Source organism: Phragmites australis, chromosome 2 (assembly GCF_958298935.1).
Source record: "Phragmites australis chromosome 2, lpPhrAust1.1, whole genome shotgun sequence".
NCBI classification, from domain to species: domain Eukaryota; kingdom Viridiplantae; phylum Streptophyta; class Magnoliopsida; order Poales; family Poaceae; genus Phragmites; species Phragmites australis.
Window position 1 is genome coordinate 28,410,309 of NC_084922.1, and position 19,000 is coordinate 28,429,308.

Here is a 19,000-nt window from a genome sequence, read left to right on the forward strand (position 1 = left end):
TCCTCAAGTTAGTAGGGCGGTGGGTAGTAAACGGGGTAGGAAAAGTGAGACTACTATGTTAAAAAGAGAGAAAGCCGCGACGTCATAGAAAGATGTTCAATACTACAATTTTAAATAGTTAGATGCATATCTTTTAGCATAAACTTGTGAACCGAAACTTCACCCAATTTAGTCGGTTGATAATCAGAACCTCCTTCACTTTTTTTTTTTTAAAAAAGGAACAAACTTGTGTGTAATTCAAACTCCGTCGCAAACATTACCTTTGTGATCTTCTACGACTCCACGAAACACTTTCGAGTTGTACACGCCAAAGCAACGTCCAACGAGGGATATCCATCCAGGGAACCGGGCGGAAAAGAAAACTAGGAAAAAGAGAGAGAAAAAGCCAAAACCAGCAAGCACACGCAGAACCGCCCGTGCCGCTCGCCGTGCGCCCGTGCCAGTTGGACGAAGACGAGACGGCGATGGCGGGGTTCCCGCGGCCGCTGCAGGTCCTGGCCATCCAGAGCTGCGCGGAGGAGGGGTTCTGGGACGCGCTCCGCCGCCTCAAGCTCGACGTCCTCGGCACCGACGACTCCCCCGTCCCCATCACCGGTCCGCCCCGCTCCCAACCCCTTCTCTCTGTGCTGTTTGCTCGTAGAATTCGCGATTTAGGGCAGGAAAGGAGCGTGTATCCCCTGCGTTTCCGAACCCCGCTTCCGGGCATCCGTGGAACCCCAGCCGGCGTGGTTGCTTACCGGTCGCTATCCGAGTGCGGGCGCTTCGGTTGCCAGTTTCGTTCGGTTGCTGAGGGGTTTCGCCGGAGTTGGTGGTTCGTGGACGCAATGTTGCTGAGGAGTCGCGTCAATGTGAGGCTTGCTAGCGATATTGCTTCGAGTTACTTGAGTTGGTCTATGTGCAACGCAGTTAAAGACATCTGGTGCCCGTGGTTTTGATTTTAGCGCTTGCTGGGGTTGGGTTCAGGAATTAATGTTCCTCGTGCTAAGATCAGTTGTCTAACCAGTTATGCTATTGGTTACTGTGGTTTCGAAAGGCTCTTTGTGCACTGCTGTCCGCACTCGTAACACACAAATTGTGATTCTGAGGATGAACTGTTGAGGTTCATCAAAAGAAATTTCCAAGACAGAGTCTTAATTTTGTGTTTTTCCCTAATTTTATTGACAAGGAGTCTTGTCGTGTGCCTAGTCTTCTTACAGTTTTAGTTAGAGATCTCTGTACAAGCTAAACATATTTTTTTGAACTTTATGTCAGGTTATTATACTCCACGCCAGAATCCCAAGGTTGCAAGCCTCTTAAGGCTATGCCCAGAATCATTAGTGCCACCATCGGCATCTGATAATTCCATTGGCTCTAGGAACAATTGCCCAGTCCCAGGGACCCTCATAAACACTAATAACATGAGGGGATTCCAAAACCTAGATAGAGAACTTCTTCTGAGAGCAGAAGCGAAGAAGGTACATGCTGGATGTGGAGTTTGCTATTGTTTGCACACCATTTTTTTCTTTTCTAATTCTAATTTGTATGTGCGGGGCCAGATCTTGCATGACATTATGTCCGGTAAAGTAGAAGAGAATCCTGCTCTTCTAATTAGGTTCCTTGTGATATCATTTGCTGATCTGAAGAATTGGAAGGTATATTACAATGTTGCATTTCCCTCACTGGTTTTCAACTCTAAAATGACCCTGCTCAGCCTGCAATACGCCTCACAAGTGCTCAGCAAGGAAGAGGTCATGTTCCTGCAGATTGTCTCCTTGTCTGATCTATCCCCCCTCCCCCCCCCCCCCCCCCCCCCCACTGCCGATTGGATCTGAAAGTTGTTGATTTGTTCCTGCAGGCAGCATCCTTGTATAGATCATTGCAAGAGTGGCGTACTTGTAGTGAAACAACAGGTCTGAGAATCATGCCCAACAGCAAGTGCAGATGCCTGGCATCATATTATTAGTTTGTTATGTTGATCTGATTTACTAATTATTTGTTGCAATGGATTCATCTCTGCAGTAGTTCCATTCTTTCTGATTAGTATATCCTCTGATTTGTCTGTCTCTGTAAGACAACTTAAGGACTGGAAAGCTTGCCAGGGGAGCTGTCAAAAGGTATGTTTGTGTCATCTATTTGATCAATTAAATTAGCTGAGTTTGATAATCTTTTAGAAAAATATCCATATTTACCCATCTTCACGTATATATTTGTCTTGTGTGTAAATTCGTTGCTTTGCTATTGCAGCTGCTATTTGGGTTTTATGATCATGGCTGTCAAGTGATACGCTCGCTAGGGCGTGGCAATGCCAAACTAGATTTCCCAGGCTGGGCTCTTAGAAACTACATTGCATTCCTGAGCATGCGGTGGAAGATTGAGAATGTTCAGTTCTTCTGCTACCGAGAACATAGAGGGCAACCTGATCTAGAACAGTCCTACATTGGTGAAGCATCATTTCCACCACCTTATGGTATAATTATGGTGGTTCTGGTTAAAAAAATAACTCGCTGGCACTTCCACCTATAATTTCTCCATTGTAACGCATCTATTACGACAGGCTGTGATGACCCTGATTATGTACCTGAAGCTATTGGATGGGAAGGAGAAAAGCCTGGGAAGGGAACAAAAGAAATGAAACCGAAAGAAATAAATCTTCAATCGATGAATCCGGCAAGGTAGATTGCACATTGTTTATTTTGCTTTGGAAATATAATCAACAGTGAGTAGAATTATCTTGATTGTTTATTTTACGCACAGTCAGGATGAAGAAAAACAACTGATGCATTTGAAGCTTATGGGGTGGCGCCACTTTCCAGTGAATATAGACAAGTTATCTCGTGTTCGAGTTCTTTTGTTGGGTGCTGGAGCTCTTGGATGTGAAGTTGCCCGCCTACTTATGGTTAGTGCTTTGAGCTGCTTGTAAATTCCTGTTGCTTGTAACAAAACATAACTGAATATGCACAAGCGTATATTGCCCCCCTTCATATTTATGGTGGAAACCATTTTTTCAGACCTGGGGTGTACGAAAACTAACAGTGGTTGACAATGGTTATGTTGCCACGCCTGATCTTATCAAACAATCACTCTACACAGACAATGACTGTGGAGTCCCAAGAGCGACTGCTATAGTTCCACATCTAAAAGAAAGATGTCCTGCAGTGGTGAGGCTAGCTTATTGCTTAAACATACGCTTTCTACAGATTTCTATTGTTGATTAAGTGATAATGATCGCTTTCATGTAGGAGGTTGAAGGCATCCAGATGGAAATACCAATGCCTGGGCATCCTGTTTCTCTCAGCAAAGTAGCAACTATGCTTGATGATTGCAAGCGTCTCCAAACATTAGTGGCTTCCAGTGACGCAGTCTTCTTGTTAATTGATGGGTGGGAGAGCAGGTGGCTTCCAACTCTTCTCTGCGCAAACGAAAACAAGGTAAGTCTTGAAAAGACCATCCGGCTGCTGTGGGCCTTTGCAGTAGTTCTCATCTAGCAATGTCTAAGAATTTTTAGTACTTACGTTTGGAGGGAATCAAGATAGATCAATCACACAATTTAGTTAAAAGAGTACCCTTAATCTCTCCATTTTCATTGCGTAAAGTGCTCTTAGTTACTAATGGTGTGTCGTGTCCCCCCTGCAGATTGCCATTACTGCAGTATTAGGATATGACAGTTACCTTGTCATGCGACATGGTGCTGGTCTAGGAACAAGAAGTGGGGGTATGAATGAAATGACTGCTCAGATAGAGAAATTGTCCACAGAAGATGCTCTTGGCTGTCAAAGATTGGGCTGTTGTTTCTGCAATGATACTGCTTCAGTTATTAATGTACATCAGATAAAAACCTGTGCTATGTGGAATGTTCTCGTGTTGTTTCTGTTCTATACTTACAGTTTTATACTGCTTTCATAGCTTCGTCATGTTTAATGTTATTCTTTTGCAGCCAATTCCTAATGGAATACTAGATCAACAATGTGCAATACCTGGACTGACCTCGATTGCATCTGGCAAAGCAGTGGAGCTCTTTGCTAGGATGTTACACCATCCAGATGAGTAAGCTGCTGGACACCTGAAAGATGACTGCAGAGTCCAACTTGTTTTTGTGTAACATTGATTTCAGTGAATATTAGTTGATTGAGCTAAGTGGTAGGAGAACTGTGAAAAACTAATCAGCCCACACTGTGGTGCCTTAATGATATCATGCCCTCTTGCAGGATACATGCTCCAGGAGATATTGCTGGTACAGACACTGAACATCAGCTTGGTATTTTGCCACATCAGCTGCGAGGATCACTCCCTAAGTGTGTTTTGTCAACTGAATTAGGCAATTCGTCAAGCAATTGTACTGCATGTTCTAATGCAGTAAGTAAATTATACCTTATAGCACTACGTTCTCATAATTTTATTGCTTCTGATGTTTTGACATGCTAAATTTTCAGGTTTTGTCAGAGTATAGAAGAAGAGGATTGGATTTTGTCATAGAGGCCATCAACAACCCAACATATCTAAAAGATCTAACAGGCATTTCGGATTTGAAAAAGCTGGATGCTTGTCCTAAAATGCCGGCCAGTATCCCTGTAAATTCAGACAAGTTTTCCGATGTCCGATGTCTACTGTTAGGTGCTGGGACTCTTGGATGTGATGTTGCTCGTATTCTGATGGTTGGTGTTGTGTTTGATGCTACTTTTATGTCAACTTACAACTTTACTCACACATCATTTGTTTTTAACCATGGTGGAAACCAACTTTTCAGGACTTTGGTGTACGAAAGCTAACAATGGTTGATAGTGGTCGTGTTGTTGTGTCAAATTTGGCTAGGCAATCACTCTACACATCTGATGATCGTGATACCCCCAAAGCGACTGCGATACTTAGGCATCTACAAGAGATGTGTCCTTCGGTGGTGAGTTTTCACCTCCTTCTCAAAAACAGAGCTTCCATTTTTTCACTAATCATCTCATCTCTAAGAATGTCTACCATGCAGGATGCACAAGGCATTCAAATGGAAATACCTATGCCAGGGCATCCTGTTTCTCCTAGTGAAGCAGCTGGTGTGCTTGAAGATTGCAAGCGCCTTAAGGAATTAATAGCTTCCCATGATGCTGTCTTCTTATTGACTGACACAAGGGAAAGTAGATGGCTTCCGACGCTCCTCTGCACTGATGAAAACAAGGTAAACCTTGTAGGCATCCTTGAATTATGCAGACCTTTGGAAGTGTTATATGATAGTGCCTCTTTGCACTGCAGATTGCGATTACTGCAGCATTAGGGTATGACAGTTACCTTGTCATGCGTCATGGGGCTGGTCCTGACATAAATTGTGAAGGTTCAGATGTGGTCGCTTCCACGGATAAGCTGTCCACAAAGGATGCTCTTGGACGTCAAAGACTGGGGTGCTATTTCTGCAATGATGTTGTTGCTCCTGTTGATGTAATGTTGCCTAAACTTTGGAAATCATACTCATCGTGCTTAATGTAATACCTCCTGCAAACATGGCATCATTATCTTACCATCCGATGCAGTCAGTCTCCAATCGAACACTGGATCAACAATGTACAGTAACACGACCTGGTCTAGCCTCTATTGCATCTGGACACGCCGCAGACCTCTTCACAAGAATGTTACATCATCCAGATGGGTAAGCAACTGGACACCTGGAAGCTAGAAGGATGCCATAAACTTGTGTGTGAGGACTTGCAAGGAAGATGGTAGTGCACCCAATGATTAGAAACCAAGGAAACCTGATAACCTTACTACCTCTTGCAGGATACATGCTCCAGGAGAGATTGCTGGCACGAACGGTGAGCATCTGCTTGGTCTGTTGCCTCACCAGATACGAGGATCACTCTCGCAGTACAACTTATTAACACTCTTGGGCTATTCCTCAAGCAATTGCACATCGTGTTCCAATGCGGTATGAAACTTTTATTGTTGCACCACATGAAACGATATTGTTGGGACTCTGCTGATAGTTATGTTGCCTATTCCTTATCAATTTCGTGCAAAATATTTATTCCTTATGCGATTTTGTGCACAATATCACAGGTATTGTCTGAATATCGGAGGAGAGGAATGGATTTTGTGATGCAAGTGATCAACGAACCAACTTATTTGGAAGACCTAACCGGCCTGACGGACTTGATGAAATCTGCAGCTTACGCTCAGGTTGAGTGGTTAGATGAAACCGATGAAGACGAGTTAGTTACGATCTGATGTATCACATGATTTTGACAACTGTAAATATCTTACCACAAAATGATTCACGAGATGACGAGAATGACATTCTTGTATAGGATTACTTATCTCAACAATATGAAGCAATCAAGCAACCACCCTGTAAACACTTCTGACACCGTGACACATTGCTAGCGTTTACACTTGCAATGTACGAAAACAATTCTACACAATATTGCTGATATTCTGCCAGTGTTGTTTCCCTAGCAAATGCAATTGATTCTTGGAACTCGTGGTTGTACTCTCTATTTTGTCCTGCCTTGTCCTTGTGCGCGACTGTCGTCCGTCGACTTTCTGTAACGCCAGCACTCGGCGAGGCAGAAGCCAAATAAACCAGTAAGTGCATGCGACGTCAGCAACCATGACGAGCATCCCGGCGGCGGGGCTGACGGCCACGGCGAGCAGTGCGGCCAAGAAGCTAGCGCCGAAGATGAATGGGAAGGTGAAGATGAGTGCATCCACCGGGACAGCAGCGCCGGCGGTGAGGCTCTGCGTGAGGTGGTACGCCCAGAGGTAGAGCAGGAAGCAGAGCACGGCGCGGCACAGCTCCGAGACAAGTCACAACGGCGTCTCTCCGTGGCTGATCACCATGAGCGCCATCAGCCCGGTCAGGAGCAGCGACAGCGAGCACACGGAGACCTGTACGAAGTGATAGCAAGCTGATTCAGTGGAGCGTCCTGTTCTGTTGCGGCTGCCCGCTTCTTGCGCTCAGCGCACGTCCACAACGCGCTCGGTCACCGCGTCTCCTCCCCGCTCGTCGTGCATCCTCAAGACTCGCTCGGCAACTCCACGTACAACGTCAATCTTGCCTTCAGTTACGAGCTCAACAGGTCCTTGTAAAATTGTATAAAACCGAGATGATCAATATAGAAGACTGTGCGTTGCATCTCAACCCTCTTCACGAAGGCCCTCTGCTTCTTCTCTTCCTCTTCCTCCTTGTGCCGGTCGGCCGTGGCGCCACGGACGGCTGCTCCTCCATCTCGCAGAATAGTACAACCTGAAACAATGTTAGTGTGGCAAGTGCACTAGGATTTTTATTGCTCCGTATAGGGACCGAGCTCAGGTCGGATTTGCTTCCCGAGTCCTCGCGGGATTCGGAAGCCAAAATTTCAAATTCTGCGCACAAAACCCCGACATGCTACTGCAACATAAAAGGTACATCGTTTTTTTCCATGTATGCGTATAGCTTATAAAATGGTAGCTCTCTATACAGCAACACGAGTGCCGGCAAAAGTCATAACTGTTTGAAAAGAAAAGGAATAGAAAAGATACAGTCTGAGTAACACGAAGTATGTACAAGATACAAGATTCATCCGGCAGCCTGAAAGTCCCCAAAGTCGTCATCCTCAATTTCTTGATCGATCTTCTCTGCTGCAGCTGGTTGCTCGGGAGCAACCTCTGCTGTGGCAGGGGGGGCACCAACTGTGCCGACGGTATCAGCTGCTGGTTGTTCTTGGGGAGGAAATTCTGCTTTGAAAGGAGAAGCGGCAACTCCAGAATCGGTTGGAGAGACGGGTGAAGGTGGAGGTGGGGGGAGTTTAAGGGAGACTGGGGCCTCCTTGGAATTTGCCTTTTCATTCATTGAGAGCTTGTTTAGGCCTTGCTCAAAAAATGCAGATTTTGTCTTGGTGCCAGTTTCTTTCTGCACAGAACAGAAGCAAAACCCAAACAATAAGATGCTAAACAAGAAAAATATGACCATGAGAAATAAAAGATAAGACAGGAAATTAGTTATTAAAGCCCAACAAAATCTTTTATTTACGCAAAATTGGCTACAGCACTGCAAATACCCTTCAAGTTCAGTATAGCTCGGTTTTCCCCTCAAGTTCCTATGTAACAACAGCTCAAACAGATATAGCGATGGATATGCAAGGATTAGTCATGTTTTCAAATGGCATAAGAGAAACCTTGAATATGCACCCAGCCATGTTTCAATGCCAATGTAACTCTAACAAAAACAGAGGTTCAGTACAGATTTCACTGTACATGCAGACAGAAAATAGTCTAGATGAACAAGGCTTAGGTCTTAGGTTGACTGTGCACATGAGTGCATGCCGGGATATAGCAGGGAGTGGGGATGGGCCTCCTCATCCACGTCCCCATGTAAAGGTAGCAAGACCAAAAAAATTTCCCGTACCCACCAATAAAGAAATTCTCCATGGTCTGCCATTTTGCCAGGGAACAGAGCCCCATTGTCATTCCCACCCTAAACCAGTTGTTTACTGCTGGCTGGCCAACTCAACCATAACAGGGCCTAAGCAGACCACTAAGTTTCATATGAATACAAAAGAACTTCACACTTGAAACATTTTTTACACAGTGAAAGTATTGATCTATCTTTGATTTATGTATTAATAATTTTCACCTAACACAATGACGCAGCTGGTTGACATGATAGACTATCGATATATTAAACTGACAGAAGTAACTTTTTCATGTTTCAAATGGGCTATTTTGTGTGTGCCAAAATGCACTCTACATGAAAAGAAAATGCTCAAATATGGACAGAAAATTCTCCTCATAAATGTGATATGTTATGAAGTTGAAACCGGACATTGTGAATATGTAAACAAATATAAATGTATAAATGCTAACTGATGTTGGAAACACAAGCTAGTTTTTCAGTTTGTAACTTTGTATCCATAGTTCCATCTCATGATGTCAATATTCTGTCTTAGTACTGTACTGCTGTATCAACATATCCATATTATGTAGATACCACTTGTGGTATCGCTTGGTCAAAGAATCAAGGGGTTTTATCACTGAACAGATATCCTAAAGTTTAGTTTTGCAGACCTTAGAAGACATCTAAGTTCTCTAGCTCATTTTCTCCCAGTTAAACTTTTGGGCTGAAGCTTACATTTTTTAGCTGAAGAACCAAAGTTTCCCCTTCTTTGAGACTGTAATCAACAGATGATGTCTTCTCATAATGCTGTACCATCTCTTCAGCAGTCTTCTTCTTGTTTAGATATCTTCAATAATGTAAGAGATATCATACTGGAAAATGGTCCGTTATTAAACTAGGTATTACCCAAGCATAATCACATACACAGTAACGATTAGTCTGTTACAACAAACAAATAAGTTCCTCATCATCAAATGTCCAAATGCTGAGATATTTTATATAACTTGCATGGGAACACGATTGCCAACTAACAGTTCATTCTAAGATCTGACAGCATGGCTGTAGCAGATCGTAAAACAAATGCTTGAAGGTTTGAAACAATGCATGTGTGCAGTGCCCAGATAGGAAATAATTGACCAGTGATCATATCAGACTAGTCCAATGGTATTGCATTGATCAAATAGAATTCCACATATCAACTCCTAGTCATTGAGAAAATGCATAGGAAAAAAATTGATGTGATTTTTGCAAATTATGGGCAGCATATAATGTTGCAAATGATCACAGGGATACTTCATATGGTCATGTAGGGCAGCTTGGAAGTCATATGCTTCAGGTCTTTCACGGAAGCCTAAACCGATAAAAGCATGACGCTGTCGTCCATCTGCAGTCCACAGCAAGTTTTGTTATGCTCCTATATATTAACCACTATAAGAACTGACACTAGTAAAATCAAATGCTATGCTCATGAACTCAACATTAAGTATCAAATTCTATGTTCATCAACCCAAAATTAAGTAAAACGGTAAGGCACAAGGAATATCATAGAGGTAAAGAAAAAAGACAGCTCATCACCTATATTCTCTTCGACGCGGAGCACAAAATATCTGCAAGCACAATGTTTGAGCAACATGAAACATTTCAGCTTCTGCTTGTATATTCTGTATGTACTATCCTACGCAAATTAAAACTAAAGGGCAAATGTCTCATCAAAGAGTTTATATAGATATTGTGTGGCAGCAACAACTACAGACCTGCTGCTATCAATTACAGGTTCCACGGGGTGTGGTTCACCTTCTCTGAGAAACGCCCTGGCATACAGCTCCCCTGAAACACATTCAAAATTCAAAGGATTAATATCGCAAACAATGCAAGCACTGACCAACAGGACTAATGTGACTATCATACCTGTAGTCTTATCTTCCAATCTGATGATGCATTCTTCTTCCTTGCTGGCAACCTTGAGCACCCCTTCCCACGCCCATTTGTTGACATTCCACTCATCCGCCCTGGATCACATTACCACAAGCATAACAGATCATTTGCGTGGTGAAACAGATGCATCCCAACTTATAGTAAATCAGAAATGAAATGAACCGGTCCATAGTCTTTGCACACGATTTCACTGAGCCGAGCAAATGGGACCAAGAACTGGTGAAACAGGACATCCCTTGGCTAATTCAGACTGTTCAATTTGATGTTGCTCCTCGCACAGCCAGACACAACTATGTATAGACTCTATTTGCCCTACTCGTCCAGACAGAGAATTACAATGCAAATCGTACCAAGTCCACTACCGCATCATTTTGGTGAGACGAAAAGTGTACCTGTATGAGGCCGCCGTCATCCTAGGAGGTATCTGCGCAAAATAGGGAAAGACTAATGAGCAATTGCCGCCCGAACAAGTAACTTGGGCCGGCATGGGCACAGCAGTGACACTCCGCTACAAAATCGCCCAGGGAATCAGAAGGACGCGAAGGCGGCAAGGCAATGGACGTACCAAGTAGACGTAGCACTCGGCGACCTGGAACAGCACGAGCTCCAGCGGCTCGGCCTCCGCCGGCGCCCGCTCGTCGCCGCTCGCCATGGCGCCGGCAGCCGGACCAGCCGCCGCCGGGACGGACGGGATCGAGCAGGGAAGGGAACCGGGGCGGGCGGGCTGGATCGCGGCGAGGCGGAGCAGCGAGTCCGTGGGGAGGAGGGGAGACGGCGGAGGAAGGTGCGGGGAAGGGGAGGGTCAGGCGGGGCCGCTGGCTGGATTCCGGTGCGGGGTCGGGGTCGCTAGCAAGCAGCACCGGCAGCTTGGTTAGTCAAAGAGGGGGAAGGGCCCCGCGCCAGTCTTGCTTGCATCTACCAAGGTCCAATGGGAAGCATATGCTCCGCTGCTGTTTCTGGCTCAAAGGTTACCAGGAGGTGAGTAGGTGATCGAGGGCTGTTTGGTTTCAGGCCATCAAGTGCGTAGCCAAAATTTAGTTACGCCAAGTAATCTGGCTCAAAGGTTACCGAGGGGTTGTTTGGCTGGTGGTTAGACTGAGCCAAGCTAAAATTTGATTATGTCTTGAGAATTTAGTCTCTGTTTGAGATTAAAATTTGATCATATTTCAAAAAAAATTGACCGGCTAAAATTTTTCTACAGTGTTTCTAGGTAAAACTTGAACAGCTAAATCGTCCACTAATTTTAACTGATCAAAATTTTAACTTAATCTCAAACTAAACACTAAAAAACAAATCAAAATTTAGCCGTGACCAACATATAGCTTGGCCGTTGGGGGCCTGAACCAAACAGGCCCGATGCCAAATTTAGGTACTGAAAAAAAATGACCGGTCAATACATGCCAGTACAATTTGTGGGCTGCATACAGATGAGCAAATCGGCTGCCCAGGTTTTGACTTGGCCTATTGCTCATGCTCTGCTTATGTGGCAACATGAGATTTGGTGCATTAATTGCTTTGTTTCTTTGGTGATCAACTTTCAAATAACTATTTTTTTCTAAACTGCGAGTCTAATTTGTAATCCGTTTACACCACTTTATTCCTTACAATTAAATCTACAATTCAAGAGTTGCATTAACTATATTTTGATGCTAAAAGCATCAGTGGCAAATATGGCCCCCATGTCATACTATCGTATAAGAGAATTTTTGCATCGTTGGCTTGGTAGCAATCCAAATATCAGTACTTTATCTAAGGTTTGGCCATGCCCCTAGTTTGGTCATAACTAAATCTTAACTTATTTTGGAAGGATCAAAACCAAACATCCCCTATCTTATTTTGAAAGGCTCCTCAATACAAACACCAAGGGATTTGCAGTTGGCACCTATTCAGCTGCGTTGTCGACAAACTGTGGCTGGAAAAGATAAGGTAGGTTGTTTATCAGCAAAGAGTTCGATTTATCATCTCACTTCGTGATATGGCAACTGCAGTGGGCCATATTCAGCTGTGGAAAAAGATAAGGTAGGTTGTTTATTCAGCTGCGTACCACTCGGTTTTACGCCGAAGGCATCCGGGCCGTGTTGCTGCGATCTGGAGCTTCAAGATACGGCCAGCCCAACTACCATGCCACGCGTCCACGTCTTCCTCCATACTAAAAAACCCGAGATAGTAGCATGCTGGCCCTGTTTGGTTTCTCGGCTTTTCAGCCTTACACGGCCCAAAAGACACAGGATGTATTACCGAATGCATACGAAGGAAAACTGAACAATGCACAATAGTCTAGTAGTTCGTACCACGGATTTGAAATACGACACCCTCGATGTTCATACTGCGTGCGATTAGTTTGAGATGCTTGGTAATTTGATGTAGCGTTAGCACAGTAACAGGTATATTTGTCATCTTCTTTCGCTGTCAGGGTTCAGGATAAGTGTCGAGATTTAATTCCTTATAATAATTTCGGAGTATACCGATCAATGAGCGCGTAAAAGACGTTTGTGGTGTGTGTTTGTGATAAACTAATAACATAGAGATTATCTAGTTTCAGATTTCTCTAAAAATAATAGCCATACGTTCTGTGTATTTTATTATCAGTATTTGTGAACTAGTTACAGATGAGTTTTCTTAACTCATGCTTCTTTCTCCTTACAAACTGGATCATCCTCTCTTTATATACTAGAAAGAAGCAGAACTTATAAGTGGGTCATGTTTAGCAGACTCATACATGGCTAGATATTCTACTCTTATATCATTATCATGAAGAACTGTGTGAACCCAACTTGCCTTAAGAGCTTTGCCTGTCCGTCCCATCCGTGGAACGCCACCACACCTGCTTTCCCCGGCCGCCCGACCTATCCTATCGCCGTGCGCCGCAAGTTCTTCTGCCAAGCCATCCCATCCCTACGCTCCGTGAGTCTACCTGCAAAATTATCCACTTGCCCGGTCATTCTGCAGATCATGTCCCATCCGTCACGTGACGCAAGTCGGTTTGCAACACTCCACTTCGTAACAATTAATGCTATGAGACAGGACGTTGCCTATCTACGCCGGCCACAACTTTATTTGCTGGAGGAGCTGTTTCGGGGAGAAAAACACTTGAGTAGACACCAATAAATATGATTAGACAGGTTAGGTATGAGTATCCTACGACCAGCAAGGATTGGTTGCGAGACCATATTATATTGCAAGGAGGTTAGCCGCGCAAGCCTTGCGCTGGTCGTGCGCGCCAAGGGTTGGTCGCTTGATGAGTCAGGGTTTAGGAAAAATCCCCCGTCGGTCGCCATATTCCTCATAGGGCCAGTTAGCTAGAATGCCCCCTTAGTCAATACCCTGACAGTCGTGACCGTGGTCAGGTCTGGTCACATACTTGGGCTCCGTGGGTACATAGTCCATCTAGAGAGTGGTCGTCAACGCTATTTAGCTTTCAGATTTTGACTCTGAACTTCACGTCACTTGGGGAGGTTAAGCGCCCTTAAAAAGAAAGAGAGAGAGAAATATTGATTGCCGCTGGACTCGAGGGACTTTTGGTTCCCTATGTGCTCCCTCTTGGATTTCAAGGGTTCAGATGCCACGCCGGTTGAGGTTCCTCAGTACTTCCGAGAGTGAGGTGTTTAAGACGAGATAGGTATAAGAGGCTAAGGTGTTGGTGTCCAGATGTAGCCACACATGCACGGTTTTTGACCGGGAAGCAGCTATAAGCCCCTAGGGTAGTAAATGATAGGATCCGGAACATTCCCCGCGGTAGTTCCACCCTTCACCCCAGGTGTAAATCAATGGCTGACGGGACAATAAAAGCAGGAGTTCACCCAGCCGGTCACCCATCAAAGTTTTTGCAAGCCGATAAGGCAACTCTTCTTATGGATAATGGTGTCCTCCTCCTATTCCTCGCTGGGAAGGTCGATGATCTTGGAGGATTTGGTAAGGGCCAAGTCACCTCTGACGCCGGCTCCGGTTGCTGTGGTGCCCCCGGGGGCAAACAATCTCAAAGTCTTTTTTGCAAGGTTGGAGTCGACTGCCGTTGTGCTTCCCTAGTTACAGAGAGGGTCTCCTCCTGTCGCTCTCGCCCGATCTTTAGCCCGTGCGATTTCCCTTGTCAAGATTATCGACATCTCCGATGACGAGGGGGAGATCGACCAGGACCTTCTGGAGGAGGAGACCTAAGGAGAGGAGAAAGCGGAGGAGGTGCAGAAGGAGGGTCAGTTGGGTTTGCCGATGCGGGTTAGTAGCTCCGGTAGGGTCTTCGCACCAGCCACCCTCCCTGGCCCCTATGTAAGCCGTCGTCTGATTCCCATGGCGACCAGCTACCGCCCCAAGGAATAGTATAAGAGGTTCCTTGACTCGTTCAAGGGTAAGTAGGGGTCTGCATACTTCAAAATTCTTAGAGGTGGTGGATCTTCACGATATGCCAAAGTTAGGCGGAACCTTTTTTTGTCAACTTGGCTTTAGCCATCCGAATCGAGAGGGAAAGAACAAGCATGCAACAAGATAGTTAGCCCGGTTGAATGTAGTTAGCCCGGTTGAATGTAATTGACCCGCCTATAACCAATCTTTTCCATGAGTGAAAATATTCCAGCCCTTTTTGATGGCCTCGTCGATGGCCGGAAGACCACTCGAGAGCCCTGTGGGTTTGGACCGTCCGGTCCTAACCATCGTTCAGAGTGTTCATAGAGTTTTCCCTATGCTATCACGGCGAGTAGGCTCCAACTGGTCCGCCCTGTTCACTAGTTAGGCTTTCAAAGCATGGGACGACCCTTAGCACAACAAGTCCTTCGGCGACGACTAGCGCCCGTCCGAGTGGGAACTTGTGGCCTTGTTGTTGTTGTCCTAGCTGTTTGTATCTTTGACATTGTGCGAGCAGAGATCCGACACCGTTCATGAGCCTTTGACTATCTGGTCATTTTAACTTCCTATTCACCAGGTCCCATAGTGGCCATCGAGCATTGTCGCATGTAGTGGCCGGAGAGCCAATCTGGCAGGGGTTCGCTGGTGGTCGTGAAATCCTGCAAAATAGAGTCTGTTTTTTTGGAAAAAAAACTTACAAGTTATATTCCACACTCGTCCGAAAGGTTATGCAAAATAGAGAAACTAGTCCATCTCCGAGTAACCCTATACATAGAACTTGCGCAAGAGGGCGATGTTCCAGGAGTTATGTAATTCACGGTTGTCCTCCATGGCTAGTTTGATCGCACCAGGTCGGGTGACATCGACCACTTTGTAGAGCCCTTCCCAATTGGGGGAGAGTTTATTCCGACCAGCTTTATTCTGAATTTGCCTAAGGACGAGGTCACCTACAACCAGTCTTCGCTCCCGCACCATGCGGTTGTGATAGCATATGAGGTTTTGCTGATATCGGGTAGCTCGAATTAGGGCACGCTCACGGAACTCTTCCATCAGGTTTACATCATCCTTCATTGCACCACCTGGTCGTCATTCGAGTAGTTGGCCACTTGGGGTGATTGAAAGATGATCTCAGAGAGAAGCATTGTCTCTGCACCAAAAACAAGGAAGAAAGAGGTTTTGGCCGTAGCCCTACTGGGAGTCATTCGCAGTGACCAGAGTATTATGGGTAATTCATCCACCTAGTGTCATGAATAGCTTTTAAGCCGATCAAAGACCCGAGTTTTGATCCCTTGCAATATCATCTCATTAGCCCTTTCGACCTGTCCGTTGCTCTGTGGGTGTGCCACCGACACATATCAAACTTTGGTCATGATATCTTCGCAATAGTCATAGAAAACACTACTGGCGAACTGAGTTTCGTTGTCCGTGATTATGCGATTTGGACTGCCAAATCGCACTACCAGCCCCCTCATGAACTTAATCGCTGTTGCAGCGGTGATCTTCCTAACGGGCTCGGCCTCTATCCACTTGGTGAATTTGTCGATTGCCACAAACAAGAATTCAAAACTACCCGGGGCTTTATGGAATGGTCCCACGAAATTGAGCCCCCAGACAGCGAAAGGTCAAGAGAGTGGTATAATTTGTAGTGCTTAGACTGGTAGGTTGGTATGTCGGCCATAGTACCGACATGACTCGCACCATTTCACTAGCTCATGAGCATCTTGGAGGGTAGTGTGCCAATAAAATCCTTGCCGAAACGCTTTTTCGATCATAGCATGGTACGAAGCGTGGCTTCCACATATGTCTTTGTGGATATCAGAGAGCACTGTGCTCCCTTCTTCTTGAGTGATGCACTTCAGTAAAAGGCCATTGCTCCCTTGGGATTAAAGGCATCCCTCTACTAAGGAGTATCTGCGGGCTTACCACGAGACCTTTTCTACTAACGCATCATCATTAGAGATTGCTCAATTTTGAAGGTAGTCTGAGATCTGATCCATCCAGGTCGTACCCGAATCGAGCAGGGCGACCACATGATGGCCACCTGAGGTCGATGACACTGAAGGAGGCGTTGCCTCCAAAGGTGTTGCCTCTGGTGCTCCATTTTCAAGCGGAGCATCCCCTTCACTTTGGCCCGAGACCGTGGTGGATGGTCATGTGAGTCTTTCTTCAATGATTCCGACCGGGACAGGTTCACGAGAAGAAGCTAGATGGGCCAGCTCATCGGCTAGGAAATTGTCCTTGCGAGGGATGTGCTTGACTTCAAAACCGAAAAAACATCGCTCCAATCTCCTCACTTCGGTGAGGTATGTCGCTATTGTTAGATCAGAGCACTAAAATTCCTTTTACACCTGGTTAACAACCAATAGCGAGTCCCTTATCACTAATAGGCGTTTAATCTCAAGTGTGGAGGATGCTCGCATTCCAGACAAGAGGCCCTCGTATTCCGCAATATTGTTAGTGGCTAGAAAATATAATCGAACTACATACTTGAGGAGGTCATCGGTTGGTGAGGTCAGGACTACTCCAGCCCCCGCACCCTTTAGTGTAAACGATCCATCGAAGTGCATGGTCTAGTGCTTGTCTGTCTCTGGTCGCTGTATCTGCTCGGGCTCAAAGGACGACCACTCAACCATAAAATTGACCAGCGCCTGGGACTTGATAGCCGTTCGGGGGATGAACTGGAGATCGAACTCCCCAAGCTCTACTGCCCACTTTGTTGTTCTTCTTGTCCCATCCCTATTGTGGAGAATTTCTCTAATCGAGAGCGAGGAGATTACCCTAATTTTGTGGGCCTAGAAGTAGTGTCTGAGCTTGTGAGAGGATATCAGAATGGCGTATAGCAGCTTCTGAGTCTGTGGGTACTGAGGCTTCGTATCATGTAGGACCTCACTGACATAATATACTAGTCGTTGAAGACCTTTTTGCTCAATGATCAGTACCGAGCTCGCGACCTGTGGGGTAGCTGCAACATTGAAAAAGAGCTCCTCGTCTGATCGAGGTGCGGTCAGTACTGGAGGGGAGGAGAGGTACCTTTTTAGATCTAGGAGGGCCTCTTCTTCTAGGGTCCATCAGAAGTGGTCGCTCTTCTTCAGGAGCTTAAAGAGCGACATCCCATTCTCTCCCAACCTTGAGATGAACCTGCTAAAAGCTGCCACACATCCTATTAGTTTTTGGACTTCCTTTATCCTGATCGTGGATTTCATCCCATCGATGGCTCTGATCTTGTTAGGGTTTACCTCTATCCCTCGACTAGAAATGAGGAATCCAAGCAACTTCCCTGATGGGACTCCAACATGCATTTCTTAGGGTTCAGTTTCATGTGGTACTTCCGAAGGTTATTGAACATTTCCTAGAGGTCCACGACCAAGTCGTCCTTGGTTCTACTCTTGATGAACACATCATCAACATACGACTCAACATTTCTACCAAGCTATGGTAGAATAATGAGCTGAATACAACGCTGGTAAGTGGCACCGATGTTTTTTCAAACCAAAATGTATTTTTACATAACAAAAGACCCTGAAGGGTGTTACAAAATCAGTATTCTCCTCATCTTCTCTATACATGCTAATCTGGTGGTACCCCAAATGGGCATATAAGAAGCTAAGAAGATTACCGCCGGTGGTTGAGTCAACAAGCTGGTCAATATGGGGTAGAGGGAAGAGATCTTTCGGTCATGCCTTATTGAGGTCAGTGAAGTCAACGTGCATCCTCCACTTACGATTGTACTTTCGGATCATGATTGGATTAGCCAGCCACTCTAGGTACTGTAATTCTTGGATGAAGCCTGCTTCCAACAGCTTGTCGATCTCCTTACAAAGTGCTTCCTTTCGGTCAGTTACGAACCAACGAGCTCTTTGTTTGACTAGTCGCGTGTCAGATCATATGGACAACTTGTGCTCGATCATGTCCCTGGGGACTCTAGACATATCAGACGGACTCCATGAAAATACATCCGCGTTCGCTCGGAGGGAAGTGATGAGCGTGAGTTCCTATTTGGAGTCTAGACCAGCCCTTATTTGGATCGTCCTGGTCAGGTCAGAGTCGTCAAGGCATACTGCCTTGAGCCGCTCATCCTAGCTGGCGGCAATGTGAACCTTCACCAAGCGGTGACTAGGTGTAGTATTCTCTGGCTGTGACTTGAGAGTTAGCTTGACCATGTCGAGGCTCCTCTTGTCGCAGTGCAGGGCTATCTTTACGCTGCCAAATATGGTAATGGCCCTGATCGAACCAGGGATTTTAATCACATGATATGCACAGTGGGCGACAATCATGAACTGGGCCATCACTGGTCGCCCCAAGATCGCGTTATAAGCGGTCCCGAAGTCCACCACATCAAACATCACCTTTTTGGTCCTTAAGTTACTTGGCGAGCTAAAAGTGACGGGTAGCTCGACCTGC

The 19,000-nt window shown here is 45.5% G+C and overlaps 2 protein-coding genes across 4 annotated transcripts; one reads left to right on the plus strand and one right to left on the minus strand.

Annotated features, from left to right (window-relative positions):
* Positions 1 to 352: 352 nt before the first annotated feature.
* On the plus strand, positions 353 to 6,377 carry LOC133907298 (ubiquitin-like modifier-activating enzyme atg7). 3 transcript variants are annotated; one of them, XM_062349307.1, is made up of 20 exons: positions 354 to 594; positions 1,252 to 1,454; positions 1,536 to 1,727; positions 1,835 to 1,889; positions 1,999 to 2,093; positions 2,224 to 2,446; positions 2,534 to 2,651; positions 2,734 to 2,875; positions 2,988 to 3,137; positions 3,219 to 3,407; positions 3,613 to 3,798; positions 3,914 to 4,023; positions 4,185 to 4,332; positions 4,410 to 4,631; positions 4,724 to 4,873; positions 4,955 to 5,143; positions 5,200 to 5,400; positions 5,493 to 5,608; positions 5,737 to 5,884; positions 6,016 to 6,377. In XM_062349307.1, the coding sequence occupies exons 1-20, from the start codon at positions 465 to 467 to the stop codon at positions 6,181 to 6,183; spliced, it is 3,135 nt and encodes a 1,044-aa protein (XP_062205291.1). In that variant the 5' UTR covers positions 354 to 464; the 3' UTR covers positions 6,184 to 6,377. The 3 variants fall into 3 exon arrangements, 2 of the variants coding, with proteins under 2 accessions (XP_062205291.1, XP_062205300.1); XM_062349316.1 differs by having other exon boundaries at positions 5,218 to 5,400; XR_009907947.1 differs by lacking the exon at positions 6,016 to 6,377 and having other exon boundaries at positions 353 to 594; positions 5,497 to 5,608; positions 5,737 to 5,878.
* A 963-nt stretch (positions 6,378 to 7,340) lies between these two features.
* LOC133907313 (uncharacterized protein At1g03900-like) lies at positions 7,341 to 11,183 on the minus strand. The gene is made up of 8 exons (XM_062349332.1): positions 10,830 to 11,183; positions 10,657 to 10,688; positions 10,238 to 10,338; positions 10,084 to 10,156; positions 9,905 to 9,936; positions 9,623 to 9,713; positions 9,065 to 9,176; positions 7,341 to 7,846 (listed from the first exon to the last, which is right to left on the minus strand). The coding sequence occupies exons 1-8, from the start codon at positions 10,914 to 10,916 to the stop codon at positions 7,514 to 7,516; spliced, it is 861 nt and encodes a 286-aa protein (XP_062205316.1). The 5' UTR covers positions 10,917 to 11,183; the 3' UTR covers positions 7,341 to 7,513.
* Between the last annotated feature and the right edge of the window lie 7,817 nt (positions 11,184 to 19,000).

Excerpts from the sequence above, each read along its gene's own strand:
- LOC133907298 (XM_062349307.1), top strand. The coding sequence starts at position 465 with ATGGCGGGGTTCCCGCGGCCGCTGCAGGTCCTGGCCATCCAGAGCTGC. Across the intron at positions 2,447-2,533 it reads ATCATTTCCACCACCTTATG|GCTGTGATGACCCTGATTAT; the intron begins GTATAATTATGG and ends CTATTACGACAG. Across the intron at positions 3,138-3,218 it reads AAGAAAGATGTCCTGCAGTG|GAGGTTGAAGGCATCCAGAT; the intron begins GTGAGGCTAGCT and ends GCTTTCATGTAG.
- LOC133907313 (XM_062349332.1), bottom strand. The coding sequence starts at position 10,916 with ATGGCGAGCGGCGACGAGCGGGCGCCGGCGGAGGCCGAGCCGCTGGAG. Across the intron at positions 10,157-10,237 it reads ATTGGAAGATAAGACTACAG|GGGAGCTGTATGCCAGGGCG; the intron begins GTATGATAGTCA and ends AATGTGTTTCAG. Across the intron at positions 9,177-9,622 it reads GCCCTACATGACCATATGAA|ATATCTAAACAAGAAGAAGA; the intron begins GTATCCCTGTGA and ends ACATTATTGAAG.